The sequence below is a fragment of the Nomascus leucogenys genome, chromosome 15, assembly GCF_006542625.1.
Source record: "Nomascus leucogenys isolate Asia chromosome 15, Asia_NLE_v1, whole genome shotgun sequence".
Lineage (NCBI taxonomy): Eukaryota > Metazoa > Chordata > Mammalia > Primates > Hylobatidae > Nomascus > Nomascus leucogenys.
This window is the reverse complement of record NC_044395.1, coordinates 94,707,394-94,734,710: the sequence shown is the minus strand read 5'-3', so window position 1 is coordinate 94,734,710 and position 27,317 is coordinate 94,707,394. Positions and strand designations below refer to the sequence as shown.

At 41.9% G+C, this 27,317-nt stretch overlaps 1 protein-coding gene and 1 pseudogene across 1 annotated transcript in view; both read right to left on the bottom strand.

The window, feature by feature from the left end:
* CAT (catalase) overlaps positions 1-6,633 on the bottom strand; it is a 33,734-nt gene extending 27,101 nt beyond the window's left edge. Inside the window, exon 1 of the mRNA XM_003254400.4 lies at positions 6,461-6,633. Coding sequence (XP_003254448.1) covers positions 6,461-6,526 — 66 coding nt within the window. The 5' untranslated portion in view covers positions 6,527-6,633. The remainder of the gene's footprint in view (positions 1-6,460) is intronic.
* Positions 6,634-11,697: 5,064 nt separating this feature from the next.
* LOC100596352 lies at positions 11,698-14,664 on the bottom strand (annotated as a pseudogene).
* Positions 14,665-27,317: the final 12,653 nt, after the last annotated feature.

The window sequence follows — 27,317 nt, the reverse complement described above, 5'->3', positions numbered from 1 at the left end:
TGAGATGGAGTCTCACTCTGTTGCCCAGGCTGGAGTGCAGTGGCACAGTCTCCGCTCGCTGCAACCTCCACCTTCTGGGTTCAAGTGATTCTCCCGTCTCAGCCTCCCAAGTAGCTGGGATTACAGGCGACCACCACCACCCCCAGCTAATTTTTGTATTTTTAGTAGAGACGGGGTTCCATCATGTTGGCCAGGCTGATTTCGAACTCCTGACCTCAAGAGATCCGCCCACCTTGGCCTCCCAAAGTGCTGGGATTACAGGCGTGAGCCACTGCACCCAGCCTGTCACTGTTTTTCCTCTCTAGACTGTGTACTCCTTTTACATCTGTATCCCTGATCCCTAACACACTGCTCAATATACGAACAAACATACAACAAATGTGTGTAGATTCAGCATGCAAATAAACTAAACCATGGACCAATATGATATGGCCAAGAGCCTTTCTAACGAGCAGGAGGAAGAAGCAACAGCCTATCCCTCTCCCTGCATCTCCCCTCCAAAAAATGAGAGAAATATTTTAATTTATAAATTCTGATCAAACGCTTTTAGACAAACTTGTTATGAAAACTGCTGCAGAAATTAGCTTGGCTAAAAACTGGCACAATTATTAGAGGTAGAGACTTAAAGTAAAATTCTATTTTGACTTTGCTGCTTTTATAGGCTTCTTTTGGCCACAGCTAATACATAAATAAAGAAATTTTCCTGGGAGGAGTAAGGTTGGCTTCATCTGGTGAAATATTTTATCAACATATTACACTTTCCACTTAGTAGTTCCCTTCACTCACAGAAGTTTCAAGAAGCTAAACATGTTCTTCCACTTTTAATTAAAAGATTGGTTAATGCGAATTGCCCCTGTCAGTCCCAGAGGAGTCATATGACATCTTCTCACTCTGTGATAAAGAATGTGCCTAGCGTTTTCTAGCAAATAACTGCCTAACATTCTCCATTTATTCAACAAAGATTCAAGTGCCCACAACGTGTACATCCATGTACAGGAAACCAAAGACTGTCCTGACCCTCAAATTTCTTAGTCTGTGGGAAAATAATAAGGGTGGTCTAGATATTGGCTGCTGTGGAAGCTAAAGCAACTCCATCTTAGATACTGATCCACCATGCTGACTTCTGATTAACTCCAGTTTTAAGATTTCCAGTTTATCTATTATTCCTTGTGAAAGAGCCCCTATTTACTATAAATCCTGCCCTGAGGTCAAACAACCTTGACATTATCATACTTCAGTCATCCCATACCTCCCTTCTGAATCGCCCTTCCCTATGGTATTAAGCCCTGGGTCTGAGGGGTAATGGTATGGGATCCACCATCTTGTCTCGCCAACACGCAAGACACGGACATGGTTTCTGGTCCTAGGTCCCTATTAAACATTTCTTCCTTTCAGAGAAACTTGATTTGTCAGCCTCTTTCTTTGGCCTCTCAGCTTCCTCAGACTTTGGGGATAGGTTTGCATAGACCTACCCATCATGGAAAAGCTAAGAAAAAGAAATGAAACCTTAAAAACTTCTATCCCATCTCCCATATTCTCTCCCTCTGCACATAATGACTTAGTAATCCCATGCCCAGGTATATTTCAGGTGAAAGGAAAGCACACGTGGACCAAGGGTTAAGTCACTCAGTCACCCCTTCTCCATCCCAAATGTTGGCAGTGTAACATCAACGCAGTTATTACCAGGGTTACCCTAAAAAAATATAGACCTTCACAGGCTATAATGCATAGGCAACTCACTGACAGAAATGGATAGTCTAAGACTTAACCTCTCTCCCAGGTAAAAAGAGAACTGTATAAAAAGGTAAGGTTTGAAATGTTCAAATTCTCCCATTTTAAAGGGATCAGAGGCTACTTATTAACATTTCCCATTGACCCCCAAGAAAAGAGCACTGGCAGCAAGCTGCACTTAAAAAAAAAAAAAAAAAACAAAACAAAAAACAGGAAATGGGTTAAAGGTAAGTATCTCAAAAGAAGAGCCCATGGCATTCTAAGCAGCGAGCAATAAAGTTCCCATTTAAGTTCTCTTCAAAGTGGCTGGGAATACCTGCAGAACCAGGTATTCCTCTCCCTCCTGCCAAGAGAGAAAAAGAAATAAGAATTTTTAGTGGATCGAGGTCATACTCATGAACACATCTGACTCAATGCTCACTTATTAAAGTTTACAAAACTCCCAATTCACCTGTCAGCAAACCAAATCTGACCACAGAAGATACGCCCAATACATTGCTTTCACATTGGTTGACTGTGTTTCCAAAATAGGACACTCTGATTCTTGAGAGAGGGGGCAACAGAGTATTCTCCTATAGTAGTCCCAAACCGTAAAGCTCTCCTAGATCAGTAAAGCAACAAAACTAATGGGGAAGTGGAAGAGAGCCTATTAGCACAAAGCTGCCCACTTAGATAAAAGCATTTACCAAGCAAGGGGAGATTTTTTTTTTAATACCATCTGTTACTGTCATAATTTTCTAACAGAATATCTTAATGTCAGAAAGTAAAAATGACATAGTCTTTAAAAACAGATTATGTTGCATGTCCATTGCCACATCACAAGAAAATGGCTGGACACATTTTCACCAAATATGAAATGTACGCTTTGGATAATATAGTAGGGTCAGCTTCCTGGACAGGATGTAGACTACCCCAGGTACGGCCTGTAACAGAGTTCTAGCCAACAGAATGTAAGTGGCAGTGACCCTGGACCCTAAACCTCCCCACACTCATATACCCTTCTCCATGCTCTTGAGCCTTCTGTGCTGGACAGTGATGCCCATAAAAGCCATGTGTTGACCAAGGGGGAGCTTCCTTCACCCTGGTGCCCTCAATAACTGTGGGAAGCAGAGCACCCACCCATCTCCTTCAACCTCAGACCACTTTGGGCCATTCATGTAGGAAAGGAATACATTTCCTTTTTTTTTTTTTCTTTTTGAGATGGAGTTTCACTCTTGTTGCCCAGACTGGAGCGCAATGGCACGATCTCGGCTTACTGCAACCTCCACCTCCAGGGTTCAAGTGATTATCCTGCCTCAGCCTCCCGAGCAGCTGGGATTACAGGCATGTGCCACCACGCCCAGCTTATTTTGTATTTTTAGTAGAGACGGGGTTTCTCCATACTGGTCAGGCTAGTTTCGAACTCCTGACCTCAGGTGATCTGCCCACCTCAGCCTCCCAAAGTGCTGGATTATAGGTCACCACGCCTGGCCATAAATTTCTAATATGTTTATACCATGATACATGTTGAGATTTATTATTATAACACTTAGCCTACACATGATTCCACATGATTTAACTTAAAATATGGGCTATTAATCAATAATTTAAAAGCAATTCAATTTTTAAAAGGACAGAAAATTTGAACATATACTTCAAAGGAATATATACCAATGGTCAATAAGCATGTAAAAAGATGCTTTGCATCATTAGTCATCAGAGCAAAGCAAATTAAAACCATAATGAGATACCACTGCACACCCAACAGCTAAAAGTAAAAGACTGACAACACCAAAAGTTGGTAGGATGTGGAGCAACTGGAACTCCCATATACTGCTGATGAAGTATAAAATGGTACAACCACTTTGGAAAAAGGCTCAGCAGTTTCTCATAACACATTCACTTACCTTATGACCCAATAAATCTACTCCTAGGTATTTCCTAAGAGAAATAAAAGCATCTGTGCACAAAAAGACTTATGTAAGAATTTTTATAACAGCTGTATTTATTTTTCATTTTTAAGACAGGGTCTCCCTCTGTCACTCAGGCTAGAGTGCAGTTGTGTAATCATGGCTCACTGCAGCCTCCACACCCCAAGCTCAAGCAATCCTCCCACCTCAACTTCCCAAGTAGCTGGGACTATAGGCACATGTCACCATCTCTGGCTACTTCTTTTATTTGTTGTAGAGATGAGGTTTCACCACGTTGCTCAGGCTGGTCTCAAACTCCTGAGCTCAAACAATCCTCCCACCTCAGCCTCCAAAAGTGGTAGGGTTATAGGCATGAGCCTTCATGCCCAGCCACAGCAGCTTTACTTACAATAGAAAACAAATTAAATAGCCCAGGTGCCCAGCAACAGGATATCCAAATGGTGGTATATTCATATAATGGAATCTTATTCAGCAATGAAAAGAACAAACTGCTAATACATGAAACAACTTGAACGAACGAAAGGATGGACAGACAGATGGAGTAACGTAATAAAAGACACAGGGCAAAATGTTCCTTGTAGAATCTAGATGGCAGATATATAGATATACACTGCAAAATTTTTTCAACTTTTCTGAATGTTTGAAGTTTTTCATTTAAAAAAAGTGTTTGAAAATTATATAGGCTATAAGGCATTTGCATAATTCCTTTTGGAGGGCCCTGGGAGGAGGGAGAAGTGCCTCAAAGTAAGTTAAGTGGTTTTTACTCAGAGCAGCTAAAACTGAGGAACAATAAGACATCAATGTGACTGCCAATCAGGACGATGTACACAGTGCACTGAGATGTCATGGACAAAGCGGATTGCATATTTCAATTAAGAGCCTCCCAACTATAGATGTGCTTTTTGAGTCCGCTATTTCTCACATGGGCAACTACGTAAGGTAAATCAACAGCAGGGACTTCGACAGTTCACGATTCCCCCAAACAAGGAAGAAGGCAGCTAGTCTCAGAATAAAGGAGAGTCCTTTAAAAACAAAAATATTGGCCGTGCGTGGTGGCTCACACCTGTAATCTCAGTACTTTGGGAGGCCAAGGCGGGCAGATCACCTGAGGTCAGGAGTTCCAGTCCAGCCTGGCCAACACGGTGAAACCCCATCTCTACTAAAAATACAAAAATTAGCTGGGTGTGGTGGTGGGCACCTGTAATCCCAGCTACTCAGGAGGCTGAGGCAGGAGAATTGCTTGAATCCAGGAGGCGGAGTTCGCAGTGAGTGGAGATCGTACCACTGCACTCTAGCCTGGGCAACAGAGTGAGACTCCATCTCAAAAAAAATAAAATAAAAATAAAAAAAGAAAAGAAAATATTTTGTTTTGTAAAAACCTCACTACTTTGTCCACACTTTTCTCAATTCACCGAGTATTCATGAAAATTTCAGTGTGAACCAGGATTTGCACCCACTGGGTAAGGAAAGAGTCTTGGGTCCAAGAAGCTGAATTCTAACCTTGTCTCTGCCACTAAGTAGTGGCACATCCTTTACTAAGACTCTACCTCTCTCTGGTTTACTTTAAGAGCTCATGAACCAACCTAATGGTATATAAGAAAGAACAGGGCCAAGAGGGGAGATTTTCCAGGTCCTTGGAGGAGAATGGCAGCCTTTTCCCAAACAGGGAACCATTAAAGCAATCCATGAGCACTTAGCATTAATACCCCAGTTCAAGAACCTGAGTTTTGAGCAAGAGCACTAGGCAGAATAGGGAAAACAGGGCTGCAGTCCTCTCTCTACCATTAACCAGCAGCCAGGGAACAGGGCAAGACCTTTAGACTTCCTGGGCCAATCTGCCAACAGAAGACTCAGACCAGATGCAGTCTCATCTAATCCAACCTCGTCATAGATGCCCTCTGAGACTCTGCACCTGTGGGCACAGGCCAGGAATGCCTCCCCCACCACCAAGTTAAAATCTTACTCATTTAAAAAAATTCCTGTTCAAATGTCACCTGCTTTGTCCGGCCTACCTGGTCACTCCCTCTGCATTCTACAGATAACCTATAATAGAACCCTCACCACGCTGGAGTGTAATCATCTGTTTATGTGTCTTGTCTCCCAGACTAGACTCTCAGCTTCTCAAGGGTGTCGTTCTTGCCTCACTGGAATTTGTACACCTTGCCCCGGAACAGTGCCTAGCACCTACAGGCGCTCAAAGAATAGAATAAACGCATTAACCAATCCCTAATGTCACCCCCCAACTCTAAAATGCTAGGCTTGATATTTTGAAGTGCAAATGAGACAATGGATGTAAAAATTCTTTTATTTAGTCGTTTAATAATGTGCATAGTACGTACCAGTCACTGTGACTGGTGCTGTAGACATCAAGATTGTAAAACACAATCCCTGCCCTGCTGGGACCCCACAACTATGAAAGCGTGTAAACAGTATTTCAAGAAAGGGCAGCGTTAGAGCCTGGTTCCACTTCCCTCACTGACTTCCTTGCAGCTGCAGCTCTCTGCCTCATTCCCCATGAGCCCTCATTCTGTCCTCAAGCTGCGACCTCTGTCCCAGTCGGCAAAAGTGCAAAATTCTGAAGCAACCACCCAAGCCTGCCGCGGACAACAAAGCCTGCAGTCCCGCGCCCCACTACCCGGAACCCCTCCCCTGCTCCCGCGAATGTAGGAGTCCGTCTGCACCAAAGGGGATCCCCCCTGCCCAGTGAGCCACGGTACAGTCCCTCCGAGCGCCGCCCCGGGGGAAGCCAGGCCGTTACTTGCCGACGCCCCCGCTTTCTAAACGGACCCTCGGGCCCGCTCGGGGAGCACAGGGTGTACCTGCGCGGCCCGCTGCTCCTTCCAGTGCTTCATCTGGTCGCTGGCGGGATCCCGGCTCTCAGCCATGGCTTGCGGTTGGCTGTGCGGAACACTGCAGGAGGCCTCGGCTCGTGGGTCTCCTGCCTGTTGCCCCGCGGCCGCGGCGACTTCAGGCTCAGCCAATCAGCACCACCCCCCCTCGTCCCGCCCCCTCGGGAGGACTGCCTTCTGATTGGCTGCTCGGCGCTAGGCAGGCCAAGATTGGAAGCCCAGTGGGCGCGGAGCAGGGCTCCCCGAGGGAGGCGGTGCCCGAGGACCCGGAGATACCCAGGAGGGTGCGGAAAGGAGGGGTCCCGCGCTGGCCTGGCAATTGGAGAGCCTCGCCGCCCCGCCGGCCCCGGGTGCCCCGGATAGCCGAACCCAGGGCGGGGCTCCCGGTTATCAGCGTCCTTCAGGCCGCCCTGGGACGCGGCCGTTGGTGGCCTGCCAGTTTTGCAGGCGGAATACTTAGACCCTGCTGGGTGGGGCCTTGCGCTCTATAACTATGCTTTCTCAGCTCTTAAAATGTCAGCAATCCTGGGTTAAATTACTCTGTACAAAATTAAATTTTGCCATACGCTAATGTAAGTATTATTTGCAACCAAAGGATGGATGGATGCTTTTGTTTTTCTCTCTTAGCTCTTCTTAACTTATTCGTGGATTATCACTTACTAGACTAGTATACTAATTATTTAATATAAAAACACTCTGAAACGTTTATCTCCGTACAGATGGGTGTTGATTTCCTCCTTTACCAGAGAAAAACAACTTAACTTAGATGGGAAAAATGTATTCAACTCCGGTACACTGCGAAATTGGCTTCTTTAAACACTGGAGAAATCTGCTTCCCCAAATTTTACTCCCAGGTGAGCAGGAATTTTGAAAAGCTTTGTGTCTTTAAAAAGCTATGTTGAAGAGTAAAATACTTAGTAATGTTTAGTACAATATTTAGTAAGTTACTAACTAGTTTGTCATTGTAATCAAAGAGTTTGAATGATTTCTACACCTCCTCAGGTGCTAGGATTTATCTTTAAGCACCTTAATATATATAGATAGTATATCCCATCATCTTCAAATTAAAAGTTATCAGCTTTTGATTTTTTCCAGTACAACTACATATAATGGGTGGATATATAATAGTGGAAACTTCACATGTTGTTCTTGATCTTACAAAAGTATGATAAGAATCTTGGGCATAAAAGTGGAACTTTAGCAGTTCATTGGAAAAGAAAGCCACAAATTGATCTTTAGCACCCTATACTTTTCCTATATTAAAAACAATTGTAAAGATGCTGTTGGCTGTGTAATTTGATGTCTTTTTCTACCTGCCCGATCCATACTGTCAAGACTGTAAACTCCATGTAAGTCGGAATCCTCCCATCCATAATTTATTGAGCACTTACTATATACCAGGGACTATTCTAAGCTTTTTGTATATTTGCTTAGTTAACCCTCCCAACAACCCTATGAGTTAAATACTAATATTATCTTCATTTTACAGATTAGGAAACAGAGGTATAGGGAGGTTAAATAACTTGCTCAAAGTTACGCAGTTATTAAGGGATAGAGTCAGGATTCTAGCTTCAGCAGTTCATCTCCAAAGTCCACAGTTTGTTGAATAAATAAATGTTGAAATAATCGAGCAAATCATCTTCTTAACTAACGAACACAAATATCAACAAGATAAATAAGAGACCTGGAGTCATATGTTAACCTTTGTTCATTATATAAACACTGTCCAGCATGTTTTTTTTTTCCTTTGTTTTTGTTACTATGGATTTGGATTCCTAAAGAATTGTTTCTAGAGAAAGAAATGGAGAAACAAGACTGGTTTCTGATCTTGTCATATCTTGTATTTTAAAATAAAGGGCAGGCTTACAAGTAATGACAATAAATTTATAATGTTACATAGGAGGCTGGGTGCGGGGGCTCACACCTGTAATCCCAGCACTTTGGGAGGCCGAGGCAGGCGGATCACTTGTGGCCAGAAGTTCGAGACCAGCCTGGCCAACATGGCGAAACTCCGCCTCTACTAAAAATACAAAAATTAGTTGGGCGTGGTGGCACATGCCTGTAGTCTCAGCTATTCAGGTGGCTGAGGTGAGAGAATCGCTTGAACCCAAGAGGCGGAGGTTGCAGTGAGCCAAGATCGTGCCACTGCACTCCAGCCTGGGTGACAGAGTGAGGCTCCATCTCAAAAAAATTAAAAATTAAAAAAAGTCACATATTAGGTGAAAGTTCCATCGACTATAATTACAGTTTAAATGAAAACACTTCTAAAAATCAGCCCTAGTTAAAAAATACTTGAAACCAAACCTGTTTGACTCCTAAAGGTAATTGCAAGTGATTGGTTAGGTAAACAAATTGGGTTCTAGGTTTTAATATTTTAGTCATATGAATTCATGGGTATTTTTATTGATAAAAATAAAAATGTTATTTAAAACATGCTGTTCTCTGAACTCAATTTTCAGAACTCAATGAAAATAAAATATACTGGCACAAGATATACTGTTATTAATCCTGATATCACCAAATTTGAAACCAAGCTTACAAAGTAGACCATACAACAAATGTTCAAGAAAAATGTTTGAGTACTCAGCTAGGAATCTTTATAGACAAATTTTATTTCATCAGTATTGCAAGAAAAGAATGGAGAGAATGAACATTATGTTTTGTTGGATGAGAGGCATACAAAACAGCACAAGGGGTAATTACTCTGTTCTGATTCCACCCATCCTCAGAGAGGCTGAGAATGTTTTACATATTTCAGTTTCATTCTCTTCACAGTGGCCTTGTGAGGTAAATTCAGAGTTAGACAAAAAGGAAGAGAAAAGAACACAACAAGAAAAAAGAGAGAGTTACAATTCAGTATTGGCTGTTGGCTTTAAGAGAAGAGAGTAAAACATCACCACAGCTCCATGACGACTATTCACTGTGGAACAGGCTTGAGCAAGCAAGAGAAGAAGGTAGGATTTGCTTTGAAAAGTAGCAGTGGTGTTACATGCAGTAGCAGCACATACCTTCTGCTCTGCCTATTTGGCTGCACCATATCTTTCCCGCTTTAATATGAATAATTGCTTACTTGGGGGGAGGCAATCCAGATGTCCCCTGGTATCTGGTGATGGCCATAGCATGAGCTATCCTGAGAAGAACATGAATGTGCCTTTTTCCGCCTTGGCCTTACGTGCCATGCTACTGATCTGGTGTTTGCAAAAAAAGGAAACATAGGCCAGGCCTGGTGGCTCACGCCTGTAATCCCAGCACTTTGGGAGGACAAGGCGGGTGGATCACTTGAGGTCAGGAGTTCAAGACCAGCCTGGTCAACATGGCGAAACCCTGTCTCTACTAAAAATAAAAAAATTAGCTGGGCATGGTGGCGCTTGCCTGTAGTCCCAGCTACGTGTGAGGCTGAGGCAGGAGAATCGCTTGAACCCAGGAGGCAGAGGTTGCAGTGAGCCGGGGTCATGCCACTGTACTCCAGCCTGGGTGACAGAGCAAGACTCCGTCTCAAAAACAAAACAAAACAAAAAACAGAGGAAACATAGAAATAATAATTGGGAATTTGTTTTTACCTTACTTTTTTTTTTTTTTTTTTTTTTGAGACGATGTCTCTCTCTGTCACCCAGGCTAGAGTGCAGTGGCACGATCTCGCTCACTGCAAGCTCTGCCTCCCGGGTTCATGCCATTCTCCTGCCTCAGCCTCCCGAGTAGCTGGGACTACAGGCCCCCCGCCACCACGCCCGGCTAATTTTTTTGTGTTTTTAGTAGAGACGGGGTTTCACCGTGTTAGCCAGGATGGTCTCGATCTCTTGACCTCGTGATCCACCCACCTCGGCCTCCCAAAGTGCTGGGATTACAGGCGTGAGCCACCTCGCCCAGCCCTTAACTTATTTTTTATACTTACTAATGGAGGCTTGGAAAATGCAGGATAAAATATCAGACAAACAATCATTCAAAGATTATGATAAACAGGTAACATTTTTACCAATATTTTCTCTCTTATATGTATGTAAAGGAGTGTGTGTGTGTGTGTGTGTGTGTGTGTGAGAGAGAGAGAGAGAGAGAGAAGAGAGCTTTACAATGGATCCTACAGAATACGTAATCTTATATCCTGTTTTTTCCACCTAACATTATCAGATAAAACTTTTTGCAAGTCATTAAATCTTCTTCCAAAATGTGATATTTTTCTCCTATGGCTACACAGTTTACAATCAAAGGACTATTCCTTTATTTACATACTCCTTTACTGAGAACATTTAAATTGTTTTCTTCTGTAACAGTACAGTGACATCCTTCCTCTACATTTGTATTTATTTCCTTAGGACCTATTTTCAGAGGTCATTTTTGGTTCAAGTCATTTGAACATTTTAACCTTCCTGTGACATATTGTTGATTGTTTTCTGCAATGCTTGAGCTAGTTTATACTCTCACTGGCACTAAGAGTGTGGATTGGAAGTGCGATTTTCAAGATAGGTGAATATCTGGATTCTGGATGTTCATCAATTGCATATTTCATCACATTCTTCTGAGGGAGAAGGCCTCTCATGTTATGTTCAGCCATAACCACTACCATGGGAGTCATCCAATATACTGAATGTCTGCTGTGTCCTGGGCCCCCTGCCTATTGGGCTCTGGGAGTACAGCAGCAAAGGAGGTGGACATAAACAAATAATCAGGCAATAACACGGGGAAAAAGTGCTGAGAGAAGGGAAGGCCAGCTGTTGTTAGGATTACCTAAGAAGGTCGCTTAACTTGAACCTACTAAGTCATGGAGGCTTTGAGTAAACCTGAAAAACTGAATGGGTGTTAGGTGTGGTGTCAGGAGTAAGCATTATATGATCCACCCTGCTACCGCAGAAATCCAAACAGATTGTTAACCACTTTTCCCTAAAAGTCTGACTTCATTCATGGTGATATGGAGAGGGCTTGAGTAGGACTCAGTAGCAAGCAAGTATTTACAACAGGTGTTGAGCCTTTTTCAAGTTTGTGCAGGTCCACTGGCCTCTGAACTTGACTTTGACTAGCTTAAGCTCCTGCGGCTCACCCACATTCCCTCCTTGCCTCTGGGCTCCTGCAAGGCCTGGGTCAACCAGTCATGTTTAACTACTGGGATTGACATGCTTGGATTGAAGTTATTTTCCAGTGCTGCTGTCTTAGAGGTATTTTGCTTGCCTCCCTTGTTTATGCTTTAAATGTTGCACCTAGGCTTGACCTTGGGTTTAAGTCTGTTTGCAGAAAACCAGACATGGGTTCTTGCACTCTGACAATAAAAATAAAAAGCCAAACCTCATAGACAATCAACACATTCATTATGGACTGAGAGCACACACAATTATGCATCTGTGGAGAAATGAATAGTTATAAAGTGTACATGTTTGGGTGGAACCATTGGTCATAGCTAGGAATGGTCAACTAGGGGGAATGGAACAGGCATCTCTCTTCTCCCTTTCTTTCCCATAAACCCAGATCATTATCTAGTAGGGCCCAAGAGATAAAATAGCATGGTACATGGTTAACAGCCCCAGCGCTAGAATCAGAGCACTTGGGGTCAAATCCCACCATGGCCATTTACAAACTGTGTGAACTTGGGCAAGTCACTTAATTTTTCTAAGCTACCATGTTGCTTTTGTAAAATGGAGATAGTAACGCCTACTATATTAGGTATCATCCAAGCTGCTATAACAAAAAGAGCCTCCCAAAAAACCAACAAAATAGCATAGACAAGATCAAAGCTTATTTCTCTCACAATAAAGCATTTTGGACCTAAATGGTACAGGGCTGGTTAGGCAACTCTGCCATCCTCAATACACAGCTTCCATCTCTGAGTCCAGCGTAGCTGCTCACTTGATCATAACTGCATGCCAGCCAGTGGGAAGGGGGACAAAGGAGCAAAGGGAGTCCATGTCCTTTCCTTTTTAGGGCACAATTTGGAAATAGCACACTTTATATCTACTCACATTCCATTGGCCAGAATTTAGTCACGTGGTTATGCCTAGCTATACAGGAAACCAGGAAATGTAGTCACTGGCTGGGTGGCCATGGGCTTGACAAAACTCAGGCATTCTATTATAAAAGAAAGGGGAAATGAATATCGGTGGTTCATCAGCAGCACTGGCCACACTGACCTCCAAGGGTTATTGGAGGATTAGGGAAGATTATATGAACCATATGAGTTAGTTATCTGTATTATCTGATTATTAGTATTTCTATTTATTCTGGAGTGCCATGTAGCTCTTGTATGAGTTGCAACGCTGTTCAGAAAATACAGCAAACTTTGTTGTAGGATATCCTATTATACTCATCCTTGTGGGATGTGCTGTAGTTAAGAGACTGCCTCTGGACACTGAAGTTTGGCTCCCAGGTCACATTATGATCAACAAAGGCCAACCACTGCCCTAAACCAAACCTTCCTATCCCACAAAACCATCCTTTCAAAACATATTTTGTTTAATTAACAAACAATATTGCTCCTACCATGTCTAGGCTCTATACTAAGGGATTTTCCAATATTAACCCATCTAATCCTTATAACAATCCTACAAGGGGGAATGAACTCTTACTACCTTCACTTTACATCTGAGTGCACTAAGGTACAGAAAGGTTAAGTAACCTCCCGAAGTTATCCAGATAGTTTGCAATGGGGCCAGGATTCGAACTAGACAGTGTGGCTCTGGAGATCACATCTCCACTCCTCCATTGTTCTGCCTGTGACAAAGTGGGCAGGAATACACGAAGATCTGGAGTGAGTGTTCTACATTCTTAGAATTCAACTCCAGCATTGCACTACCCTCTGCCCACCTGAAGACCCGGTGTTATGGGAAGCACCCTGAGTAAAGCAGTTGTGAAATCCATGTTTTGTATCCGCGTAGTTGAGAAGAACTACAGGAAAATGACATTCTTCTCAGCCTTTAAAAGACAAAAAATGGGAAGTGGTTATGGATTTGTAATATAAGAGCATGACAGGCCTAGAGAGCCACATGGGATTGAGGAACAGCCAAAGGCAGGAAAGAGAGTGCCGGAAAAAAGGCAGCTTGCAGAGCAGCAAGGATGAAGAAGGAAGAGAAAGATCTCTAGCTGCCTCTCCTTCCTGACAGCAAAGGGCAGGTAGAGACTTAGCTAAACAAGTCCATTCAAAGAATCATTTTCCACCAAGCAAGAGGACTTGTTGACCTGTATCATCTTATATGCAGCTCCTGTTCCAGGATATGTGGACATAAACAGATTCAGTTCTGAGACACTGTGACATGAAGCAAAGTTCTCCTTGTGTCAAATGTCGAAAGCAATTGCTCCAGGCAACCTGAAAATGAAGATCTATTTACTTCTTTTTTTTTAACTGAGAAAATAAAGAGAAACGTTATTTTATTTCCTTGTTTGTCCTCTATATCAATTCTGAAACAAATAAATCATGTTTGTGCCTACCTGACTCATCAGTGGGAACTGAATTTGCATTGATTCCAGAAGGACCAAACAAAGGACAGTCTCAATCTGCAGCGACATGATCCCATTTGTGACATTTAATGCAGTTCATATTTCTAACCTGAATATCAAAGGGCTAATTTTTTTTATGTAATCTTTGGCATATTTTTCTCATGGAGCATCTTTCTGCCATTTAAATTTGTCTTCATTCTCTCCTGTTTTCTTTTTTCTCTGTTTCCTTTTTTAGCTCCTGGTGGGGCCTCACAAATGAAATTAAGGCCATTCTTTACACATTCATCTCCCATAAGCAATCTATTTTCATATGATTCTTGCTCTTTAAGATACTGCTGCCTTCATTCTTCTTGTTTCTTCTTATCATATATTTTCTGTTCTGCCGTTCATACTTTTTTTTTTTTTTTGAAATAAAAGTCTCACTCTCTCACCCAAGCTGGAGTGCAGTGGCGCCATCTCCGCTCACTGCAACCTCCGTTTCTCGGGTTCAAGTGATTCTCCTGTCTAGCCTCCCCACTAGCTGGGACCACAGACACACAGCTAATTTTTGTATTTTTATAAGAGAGGAGGTTTCGTCATGTTGGCCAGGCTGGTCTCGAACTCCTGACCTCAAGTGATCCGCCCGCCTCAGCCTCCTAAAGTGCTGGGATCACAGGCATGAACCACCGCACCCGGCCCATTCATACTTTTTTGATACTGGATTTGGAGGCAAGATGAACATCCTTCTTGCACATGACGTTGTCAAAGGATTTCCCCATCCTTGAGCCAGAGCTGGGGAAAGCAGTGGCTAGCTCTGTAAGCAACATAAACGAACCACTTAGCAAGCACTAGCTTAATTCTCTGAGACTTTGTACTGGGATTTCATTTTTCCCAATCCCATCCCACCCAATATTCTAAACGTCAATGAATAACAATCACCGTTGCGTTTCTCTTGTCTGGCTGGCCCCTGAGGTGTGAAACAACTTACTCGATGGGCAAATTATAGATGATACAATATTAGAATTTGTATTATCTTTCTCTTAATGCCCTTTTAAACTCTGCATCCTCAAAAGAAGCCAGAAGCCACATGGCTCAGCTTGGGGGCCTGTAGTTTACCATGTTGTCTTCTCAGGAAGACCTTCCTTGACCACCTCTTTTAACCTTATAGCTTCCTCTGGCACTTCCTGTCATGGCTTCCCTGCTTTATGTTTTCTCCATGACCCTTCTCCCTTTTAACATACTATATAACCAATTTCATTTGTTTATTGTGTATTTCTCCTACTAGAATAGAAGCCCATGAGGATTGGTGGGTTTTGTTTCTGGTTTTGTGTTTTCTGCTTATTCTTAGCACCTGCAACAGTTTTCTGGCACCCAGGAGGTGTTAAATCAGTATTTGACTAAATGAATGAACAAGCAAGTGAATTAATAGATGAGGTAATACCAGGATAAACTATGTTACAAATAACCAGAGTAAGTGACAATTTGCCTTGAGGGATTTGAGAGAGAATTTGATCAGCTCCCTGGCTCAAATACAGATACCCTCCCATTTCATTTTTAAATATATTTTCCTTTAGGACTTGAGTACTTTCCCATATTCTCAAAAAGAGTCCTCTTTTGAAAAATAGATATATTGCCAGGTGCAGTGGCTCATGCCTGTAATCCTAGCACTTTGGGAGGCTGAGGCGGGCGGATCACCTGAGGTCAGGAGTTCAAGACCAGCCTGACCAACATGGAGAAACCTCATCTCTACTAAAAGTACAAAATTAGCCAGGCATGGTGATATGCACCTGTAATCCCTGCTACTCGGGAGGCTGAGGCAGGAGAATCACTTGAACCAGGGAGGTGGGGGTTGCAGTGAGCCAAGATCATGCCATTGCACTCCAGCCTGGGCAACAAGAGTGAAACTCTGTCTCAAAAAAAAAAAAAAATAGATATATTACCCCCATTATGAACCTTCTGACATGGTACACCAGGAATGACTCAACATCGCTTCGGTGGCATTCCTATCAAAAATGCATACTCTGAATCTAATCATGAGGAAACGTGAGACAAACTCCAACTGAGGAACAGTCTACTGGCCTTTTCAAAATATCAAGATCATGAAAATTAAGGACTAAAGAACTGTTCCAGTTTAAAGAAGACTAAGGAGACATGCCAACTAAGTATAAAGAGTGTTCCTGGATTGGGTCTTGGAACAGATGGAAAAGACTTCAGAAACATTATGGAGACAATTTATGAGATTTAATATGGGCCATAAACTTAATATGAATAAGAATATTGTATCAGTGCTAAATTTCCTTGTTTTGATCATTAGACTGCGGTTATGTAATCTCTTACATCAGAGATTTCTTTTGTGTCTTAGAAAATACATATTGAAGTATTTAGTGGTAAAGAGGCATGATGTCTGCAACTTACTCTCAAATGGGCCAGAAAAAAATATACATGATATATATTCATATACACATGTAAGTAAAGAGAGCAAGCACATGACAAAACAAATAGAGCAAAATCTGGGTAAAGGATAAACTGGAGTTACTTGTACTATTTTTGTAACTTTCTGCAACTTAGTATTATATCAAAGTAAAAATTTACAAATAAGTATACATCTATTCCTAGGATGAGTCATACATGAGCATCTCAGGTAATAACCTTCATTACAAGTTATTCAGTAGCTGAGAGCAAGAATTGGGCACTCTCACTTTTGTTACTTCTTCACCCCAACCTGAGGACCCCCACATGAAGATGAGGAAGAAGTGGAAGACCTTAAATTCAAACTTCACCTACATCACTGTTTTGCCTTGGACCCAGTGACTTTGCAGAAACAAATTGAGACACAGAGAAGTTAAATAGACCAAAAGATAGAAATACGGGTTAGGGCCAGGCACGGTGGCTCACACCTGTAATCCTAGCACTTTGGGAGGCCAAGGCAGGTGGATTGCCTGAGCTCAGAAGTTTGAGACCAGCCTGGGGAGCATGGCGAAATTCTGTCTCTACTAAAAATACAAAATATTAGCCGGGCATGGTGGTGCATGCCTGTAATCCCAGCTACTCAGGAGGCTGAGGCAGGAGAATCTCTTGAACCTGGGAGGCAGAGGTTGCAGTGAGCCAAGATCGTGCCACTGCACTCCAGCTTGGGTGACAGAGCAAGACTCCTGTTTTAAAAAAAAAAAAAGAAAGAAAGAAAGAAATACAGCTTGGGGTGGCAACTCACACCTGTAAGTCCAGACCTCTGGAAGGTTGAAGCAGGAGGATCTCTTGAACCCAGGAGTTCGAGACCAGCCTGGGCAACATAGTGAGACCTCATCTTTACAAAAAAAATTAAAAATTAGCTGGGCATGGTGGTGCACACCTAGAGTGCCAGCTACTCAGGAGGTTGAGGTGGGAAGATCAGTTGAGCCCAGGAGGTGGAGGTTGATCAGTCCACTGATGATAGCTCACTGCAGTCCAACCTGGGCAAGACAGCAAGACCCTGTTTCAATAAATAAATAAGTTAAAAAGTAGGAATATATAAACAGTTAACCAGACAGGCTGCACAGAGAAATTACCAAATTATTTTCTTAACCCTTATACATTATGAGATTTAATGTGTTAATACTTATAAAACCCTGAGGTCATCTGACAAAATGCACTCTAAACTTGCCTTTTATTATCCTGAGATAAGGAATTGCTTGACAATGAACATCATTTCTGACTTTTTTATGACAGTATAATTGGTTGACATTAGTTTAATAAATATCAGTCACAATTTTCAAAATACGCCCTGATTTTATGGCTGCCTTTGGTGATGTTTGGAACACGCCATCTCTTGCGCTATTAAGTTTACAGATTATTCTGTGTATTGTTCTGTTAGCAAGAACCCTAACAACACAAGTCTTGATGTCTGAAGTTAAGTGCAAGAAAGCACTCTATCTTATAACAACTTGCATTCCTCAAACATCTGAGCTTCTGTTATTTGAGTGTCCTCAGTAATCATCAACCCTAAAGTAACCTTTGAGCAAGGGAAAGCAGGGTGTTAGAAAGGAGCTGGGGCAGCTGAAGCCCACGACAAAAAAAAAAAAAGATGCCAAAAGTGCCAGTCGTCAAAACTCTTGAGTGCTGTAATGAACCCTCCAGGGAGCATTATAGTTGGGAGAATGATTCAGCAGTGGCTGACCCTAGGCTACATGGACAGATTCAACGTAAGTTTATGGTCAAAAGCATTGCACTGGCTGGGGGCAGAGGAGGTGTGTGGTTTGTAACAGAAAAAGGCATTTGTCCTCCTTACATCATATTACCCTGTGTTATTACTCTCTGCCCCTCTCAAACATATCAACATGAAAGCTCTGTTACCTAAAGATGAAAAGAAATCATTTGTAAAGGTCAAACATTTATGTGTTATGAAACACAAAAGTCCGTGAAATCCACCACATACATTGTGAAACCAAAGTCAAGGTTCTATTTGTTCTGTGCCAGTTCAGTGTAGGAAGAAAAAGAAGTGATGAGGCATATTTTTAAAGAAAAAAACTTAAAAAAAAATGGACAAAATTATGACTGCAGACACGTGGAGAGTCCTATCTACACCCTGTCAGATGGTCCAGACACTCCACTCCCAACCATTTAGCCACACTTTGCATCTGTTTATGGCTACATCTAGGAAATCAAAAGCAGATGACAACATCATCACTGCAGCCAATGTTTGTAGCAAATATTCCTTCTCTCCAAAGGCTTAGAAATTTGTGAACGTGGAGCCAGGAAGACGGAATCATAATTAAATGCAGATGTGCTATCCTTTTATACTATTATGCACCTAAAAGAAAGAATGACCTGGAGCGCAAAACCAGTGTCTGCCTGAGAGAGCCCCAAATGGCACAGTGGGGCTAAGGACAGATTTCACTGTGGGGACCTGGCCGTGAAGGAAGACCTAGAAGGAAACTAAAGAGATAAACATTGAGATTAGAGAGTCTGCCTTCGTCAGTTTAAAAAAAGAAGACACAAAGATATTAGAGAAAACTCATATTGATCAAGACTAGATCTCAGCTCTGAAATTCTGAGGAAAGTACTGTTTGTCTAGAATAAAAGGAGGGAATTTGCAAAATCCAAAGGACAGTGGATAAGGCATGGATTAAAATAGCTTCAGGCCAGGCACAGTGGCTCACTCCTGTAATCCCAACACTTTGGGAGGCTGAAGCCAGAGGATCGCTTGAGCCCAGGAGTTTGAGACCAGCCTGGGCAACATAGTGAGACCCTATCTCTTAAAAAAAAAAATTAAAAATTAGCTGAGCATCATTGCACGCACCTGTAGTCCCAGTTACTCCGGAGGCTAAGGTGGGAGGATTGCTTGAGCCTAGGAGGTTGAGGCTGCCGTGAGCTGTGATTGTGCCACTACACTCCAGCCTGGGTGACAGAGTGAGACCCTGTCTCAAAAACAACAAATAAACAAAAAGTAGCAGCTTCAGTAGAAGCACATTTATCCAGAGGTGGAGGGAAGGAGGCCTGGCTACAAGAACCCTTCATGCTCAACTGGCAAATTCAGCTTTGATTGTAAAGTATAAAAGGAAGTATTTTTAGAGCAACACTTACTCAGGAAACAGTAAAACTGAACATTGTGTTTCATCGTAACTGGCTCGAACCTGCTGTGGCTGATTAGAACCATAAATTTTGAGTGATTCAGGTATGCCAGACCCTCAAAGAATCTAACTGAAAACTGTTTATTGACCAATGAACCACAGGACTTGTTTTAACCAACATACAGTCCAGTGGACTCTTTCCTCTCTATCCACAGTGCTAGTTTTCAATCCTTAATTTGTGGCCATTAACAACCCCTGATTTTTCCCCCCTCAGCAAAACTACTCAATAGACTTTTTTCTCTAAAATATGTTCCATTGTCTGGCAAGTTTTAAAAAAACACTTGATTTTCTTTTAAGCACTGAGGATCTCTCTCTCTCTCTCTCTCTCCATATATATATATATATATATATATATATTATTTTTTCAATAGCTTTAGGGGTACAACTGGTTTTTGGTTTCATGGATGAATTCTATAGTGGTGAAGTCTGAATTTTCAGTGCACCCATCACCCAAGTAGTGTTCTTTGTACCCAATAAGCAGTTTTTCATCCCTCACTTCACTTCCACCCTCCCCCTTCTGAGTCTCAAATGTTCATTATACCACTCTGTATGTCCTTGCATACACATAGCTTAGCTCCCACTTACAAGTGAGAACATGTGGTATTTGGTTTTCCACTCTTGAGTTACTTCACTTAGAATAATGGCCTCCAGTTTCATCCAATTTGCTGCAGACTTCCTTTTGTTCTTTTTTATGACTGAGTAGCATTCCATGGTGTATATAGACCATATTTTCTTTATCCATTCATCAGTTGACGAGCATTTAGGTTGATTCCGTATCTTTGCAATTGTGAATTGTGCTGCAGTAAACATATACATGCATGTATCTTTTTGATTTAATGACTTTTTTTTCCTTTGAGTAAATAGCCAGTTGTGGGATTGCCAGATTGAATAGTAGATCTACTTTTAGTTCTTCAAGAAACTTTTATACTGTTTTCTGTAGAGGTTGTATTAATTTACATTCCCACCAGTAGCATATAAGCATTCCCTTTTCACCACATCCATGCCAACATCTATTGTTTTTTGACTTTTTAATAATAGCCATTTTGGCTGGGGTAGGTGATATCTCATTGTGGTTTCAATTTGCATTCCCCTGATGACTGTAATGTTGCACTTTTTAAAAATATGTTTGTTGACCATTTGTATATCTTCTTTTGAGAAATGTCTATTCATGTTCTTTGCCCACTTTTTGATGGGATTATTTGCTTTTTTCTTGCTGATTTGTTTGAATTCCTTGTCGATTCTGGATATAAATCCTTTGTTGGATGCATGGTTTGCAACTATTTTCTCCCATTCTGTGGATTGTATGTTTACTCTGATTATTATTATTATTATTATTGCTGTACAGAAGCTTTTTCATTTTTGTTGCATTTGCTTTTGGGATCGGTCATAGATTTTTTATGTAGACTGATGTCCAGAAGAGTTTTTTCAAGGTTTTCTTCCAGAATTTTTATGGTTTCAGGTCTTAGATTTAAAGATCTTAATCAAATATCTTTTTTAAAAAAAGAGGAACGTGAACAAGAAAGATAAAGGATGACGCGTGTAAAAAGCTATAGGTGACTCTAGCCCCTAAAAGCTGTATAAAGAAGGGTAGAGTTTGGAAAGTGCCAGCTAATACTTCCCCATACCAGGTGTGAAGCAAGGACAATGGAAGGGATGTGAGTACACAGGGATCATTAAGAGATATGTGGCCTCTTTGGATGTAATTCCTGGAGTCCCAGCCACCACTTCTGGCCCCTACCTCCATCCCAATGCTTTGGATTTCCTGGTTACAACAGCAGCGGGAAAACTGAAAATCCATTCTTTTTTTTTTTTTTTTTGACATGGTGTCTTACTCTGTCGCCCAGGCTGAAGTACAGTGACACCATCTTGGCTCACTGCAACCTCCACCTCCAGATTCGAGTGATTCTCATGCGTCAGTGTCCCATGTAGCTGGGATTACAGGCACCCACCCCCCACGCCCAGCTAATTTTTGTATTTTTAGTGGAGACAGGGCTTCATCATGTTAGCCAGGCTGGTCTCAAACTCCTGACCTCAGGTGATCCACCCACCTCGGCCTCCCAAAGTGCTGGGATTACAGGCGTGCCTGGCCTGAAAAGCCATTCTTGCAAGAGCCGTTGGTTCGACTCTTCACTTGGAGTCCAAGTTTCTACTGCCAGGGGCACCAGCACATCCTGGCATCTCTCCTAATACCGCACCATCGTCACCATGGCAACTGTTGCCTCCTCTCATTTAGTTGCCATCACCTCCACAAGCTTTCATCGCACCAGTGAGGTACCTCTCCCAATCATGTTGATGTGCCCACAATACAGAGAGACCAACCATCCTGCTTTACCTGGGACAGAGGGGTTTCCTGGGATGTGGGACTTTCAGTGTTAAAATGGGAAAAGTCCCTGGCAAATCAGGATAGTTGGTCACCTCACCACCATAGTTGCCACAACTGCCACCGCCACTGACTGTGTCTTTGCAGTCGAGGTGGGAGCAGTGGAGCATACTTCTGTCCTATGAAAAAGTGCTGGGGCAGCTTTTGCTTCCACCTTGAGTGCCCTGCCAGGCCCTCAGGGGAAACTCACACATCTCCATTTCCTTGAATGGAATCATGCAACCCTAGGAGGCTGCACTGCCTTCCCTCAGGCCATTTCTCGGTGACAGCTGTGTCCACCCCACTGTCACCCCAGCGATTTTGGCTCCAGGCTGAATCTGCCCATCTTTCCCGCTCCCTTATCTCTGAGGAGGACCTTCACCACACAACCTGAGGAAGGCAAACTGGACTTAAAACTTACTGCAATTGTCTATACGTGTGCACCAATACAATCCATAGAATACTCACGATTTTTAACCGTAAAATCTGCTCAAGTGTTATGCTAAATGCTAAAGGGTGGAGAAATAATACTTTCAGATAGTTTTTTTCAAAAGAAAGAAATGAAATCTTTAAAAGAGAAATTTGTTAATCTCACCAAAAGCCTCTTTTTTAAAACATTGAAATGATACTAATATGCTGTTTTTTATAAAGCCATATATATTCACTTCAAGTGCTTTAGAAAATAGAGAAAATCATATAAATTTAACCTCCCAAAATCACCCCCAAATTTTACCATCCCAAGATAACCATTGTTAATGTTTTTTCACAATTTGATATATACTCTTCTAGTTTTATCTATGAATGTTTATGCACTTAAATATAGAAGGCTTTAAATAAAATGAGATCATATATATTATTTACAAATATTACATATATACATACTATATAACTTGTGCTTCTCACTTAATATGTCATAAACATCTTTCCATGTTGACAAAACTCTCCATGATCATTTTTAATGGCTACGTGATATCCCATGTATTCCACAGTATCCCGTGGATGTTTATTCTAGGCCTTCTTAGCTGGGGCAGATAGCAGCAGAAATTCCCCAAGGAAAAGCTTTTAAGAAAGCGTTTTTCTTAAGGGCTGCCTCCACTTCATTGCAGTGTTGACATCTCTTAAAAGCCTGCCAAAACTCCAATTCCCACAGTTGTTTACAGAGTAGCCCATAAAATAAGATATCTGGCATCTTTATCAAACATCACCAAAAAGAGGAAATAGAAAACCCAGAGGCACTCTGGTCTAATAGCCATGATTCTTGTAAGTAGACTATTCCAGAAAACAAAAACAAAGAGGGGAAAGTAACTGAACTGCCAAACACTGGCAGTGCAATCCAAAGAGGTGAAAAGCAAATTTACACGAGCTGAATAAAGAAACTAGCAATCAGGAAGGAAGCACAGGGGAAATCACAAGAGAAAGCAGAAGAGCAGCCCTTGAGATAAGAAAAGGGAGGCAAACATGAGAAGGGTTCTTCAGAACTTGGAGATCACTGTAGATGACAGCAGAAGCACGGCCCAGCATGGTGGCTCATGCCTGTAATCCCAGCATTTTTGGAGGCCAAGGTGGGCAGATTACCTGAGGTCAAGAGTTCGAGACCCACCTGGCCAACATGGTGAAAACCCATCTCTACTAAAAATACAAAAATTAGCCAGGCACGGTGGCACGTGCCTGTAATCCCAGCTACTCGGAAGGCTGAGGCAGGAGAATCACTTGAACTTGGGAGGCAGAGGTTGCAGTGAGCCGAGATCACGTCACTGCACTCCAGCCTGGGTGACAGAGTGAGACTTCATCTCAAAAAAAAAAAAAAAATACAAAGCAGATGCATGAAGAAAGAGAAACAAAGGTATAGGAAACAAATGCAGGAGTGCAGATTAGTACTTAAATGTCTTTTTTGGTCAAGGCTTTTAGTTGTGAAATATTTTATACTTAAAAATTTGAATATGATATAATTTGTATATATGCAATACATACACTTTTTTTTTTTTTTTTGAGACGGAGTCTCGCTCTGTCACCCAGGCTGGAGTGCAGTGGCGCAGTCTCGGCTCACTGCAAGCTCCGCCTCCCGGGTTCACGCCATTCTCCTGCCTCAGCCTCTCTGAGTAGCTGGGACTACAGGCGCCCGCCACCACGCCCGGCTAATTTTTTTTGTATTTTTAGTAGAGACGGGGTTTCACCGTGGTCTCGATCTTTTGACCTCGTGATCCGCCTGCCTCGGCCTCCCAAAGTGCTGGGATTACAAGCGTGAGCCACCGCGCCCAGCCAATACATACATATATTATAGAGAATAATAAAATCAAACATCTGTGATTCACCACTCAGCCTAAATAGAATCTTACCAATATGGGTAAAACCTTTTGTATATCCTTCCCTGATATTCCCCTTCCTCTCCCTTGCTTTCTTTTATGGTTTAGTCAAACATACGTGTTCTATACATAATATACAGGGGGAAGAGTTAGCCTGTTTTTAAACTTTATATAAATGTTATGTGTTCTTTTGTAAACAGAAAACCTGCCTGAACAGAGTCCATCTTTAAGATTTAGAATGTATTAGTATGTATCATAAGTGGTGGGGGAGGCAAAAGGAAAGTCCCCTTGCATGAAGGCTAAGATGTCTCCTATTAACCACATAAACTGGATGCCCTGTTGGGAGTTGGACGTATATGTATCTTTACATGTCTAGTAAACTCGTAGAAAGGTCTGACACAAATTTTTTTGCAGGGCCCTGAGAATCCTCTTGTGAAATGACTCATTCTAGAAAGAGCATGAATTGCTGGACCCAGGAATAAAGCCTGAGTTAGGAAGGAGAAGTGGTGATTCTGTGCTGTGCAACCGTTGGGTGCAAGTTTAATTCCAAGGGAGAGACAGTGTTATAAAATAAAAGATGGAAGACTTCTTCTCCTATATTCTGTAACACACTGGAGCCCAGGCAACACTGCTATGACACGCCGTCATAACAGATAGCAACATAAAAGGGAGAGAGCCATTCTTCCACACTCTGCCCATGATGGCACCAGTTGGGCCTGGGGTGCACATGGTGCCCAGTGGCGCTGACCAGAAACAATGGGAGGCTCCCTGGGACCCAGAAAAAAAAGTAGCAGCAGTCCTGGCCAGTTTAGGTATCACTTTAATATCTTTCCTTGCTGGGATTCTCATAAATATCTGGGAGGAGACTTGGTAGAGGTTTGGACTTCTGTGTCTGATGAAGAAGTGAAATTTGGGTATTGATGTCAATGTGGTTCTATTTTCTTCCTGACGTTGGTGAGGTCTGAGGAAATTTCAAGTTACAACCATAATATGTCAGAAGGCAACCTAGAGAATAAGTAAAGTACTGTTTGGGGAATACAGGGCTAATTCAGTTTGCCTGGAACTTAGAATCTATGGAAGTTATTGGAGAAGTTATTGGCATGAAAGATAGTTTCCTTCAAGGGGCTATGCTACCAACCTAGAAGGCCAGGCTAAGGGGTATGGACTTTTAAGACTTATTCAATAGGAAAAGGAGAAGTGCTGAAAATGTTTGAACATACAAAGGCATGCTCAAAACTGTGTTTTAGGAAGATTAATTTTCCAGCAAGATCAAAAAAAGATCATAAAATGGAGAGAGAAAATGAAGATCAGGAAACAAGTTCAACCACCTCTAAAAGAGTCCAGGTCAGCTCAAATAAGGGCAGTGGCTATGAGATTGATTCAAGAGCAACTGTGAAGTAGAATTGATGAGGACTTAGCATTACATCAGACACATCACTAAATGATGTTTGCAATCAGACAATATACCCACGTAACAAACCTACACGTTTACTCCCTGAATCTTAAATAAAAGTTGAAATTATTTTTAAAAAATAAAGAGCAAATAACTGATTTCATTCACAATGAAAAAAAAGTTTGCAAATAATGATATGCCATGACAAGCTAGTGTGTATTAAACTTTCTGAAATTTAATGCAATTGAAATTGAATCCATAATGACACCTGGAAAATCTGGACCTATTAAATCTTCAGTGTTGTCATAACTTGAGTATGAAAGCTCTAAAAGAGAAACACTTTCTTTATATACGTCCAACTTTTTTTTTTAATTTATTTAAAAGGAAAAAAATGTCCTTAAAAGAGAGGTGAAAATATGTCATTTTCCAGACCTTCAGATTGCTACACTGGTCACGTGAAGAGAAATCTGAAAACTATACAGGTGTCTTGTTCTAAACAATCTGGGAAGTCAGACCTCAAGTGTCATTTCTCCAGATTCTATGTGTTGGGGATTGGAGTGGGAGTTCAAATAGGTCCCTAATCACACATCTATGAGACATCTGGGGGTAAGAACTGTGGATTTCATGATATTATAGGCTATGAGATTGTTTTATATACTGGCTGTTAGACCTAGGGCCCTGTGAATAGGCTGAGAGTGAGGGCAAGCCTCAAATCTTCCTGAAAGATGACCACTGGCTCTGTTTTGAGATGGCAGTTTCCCTAGTTCAGAGAAAAGGGATTTATACATCAATTGAATAAATCATTCTTCAATTAAGTGATTCCAAAAGGAGATGAAGAAAGCAGCCTCTCCAATAAACTTAATAATTACACCATTCAAGGGTACATCTCTCCTGTTGGAAAGCCATTCCCAAAGATTAACAGAATAGCTGGTGTCCACTTGCTGGGCAGCAGTCCTGTAAGTTGTGTCCCAGGATTATGATGTGGTGAGAAGACCTGCTATGTAACAAACTGGAGGAGGAGGAACTCTTCTAATTTCTTTGAACTTTAAGAGTTATAAATAAATGTGTCTTTTAACCATGGGTCTTTTTATTTACTTTTGTTTTTATAGGTAAATATGCTTCTTGTAAAATAGAATACAACAAAATATAACTACAAAAACTTGCTTCTTATTACCCACCCTCACCCCCAAACTCCTCTCTCTTTCTGTCTTTTTCTCTTCTTCTCCTTCTCTCTCTCTCTTTTTTTTTTTTTTTTTTTTTTTTTTTGAGATGGAGTCTCACTGAGATGGAGTCTTTTGAGATGGAGTTGCCCAGGCTGGAGTGCAGTGGCATGATCTCAGCTCACTGCAACTTCCACCTCCCGGGTTCAAGCAATTCTCCTGCCTCAGCCTCCCCAGTAGCTGGGACTACAGGCACCCGCCACCAGGCCTGGCTAATTTTTGTAATTTTAGTAGAGACGGGGTTTCACCATGTTGGCCAGGATGGTCTTGATCTCCTGACCTCATGAGCCGCCCGCCTCAGCCTCCCAAAGTGCTGGGATTACAGGTGTGAGCCACCGCGCCCGGCCTGTTTATTATTAATGTATATAGCTCCACCTTGTTCTTTTGAGTTGCCACATAACATTCTACAGTGTGAACACATCCTATTTATTTAACCTTTCCATTATTAACAGACATTTAGGTTTTCTCCGGTTTTCACTTTTACAAACAATACTGCCCTGAACATCCTTGCAGGGACAACTTTGTATACTGCTTTAAGTCTTCCTGTAAGA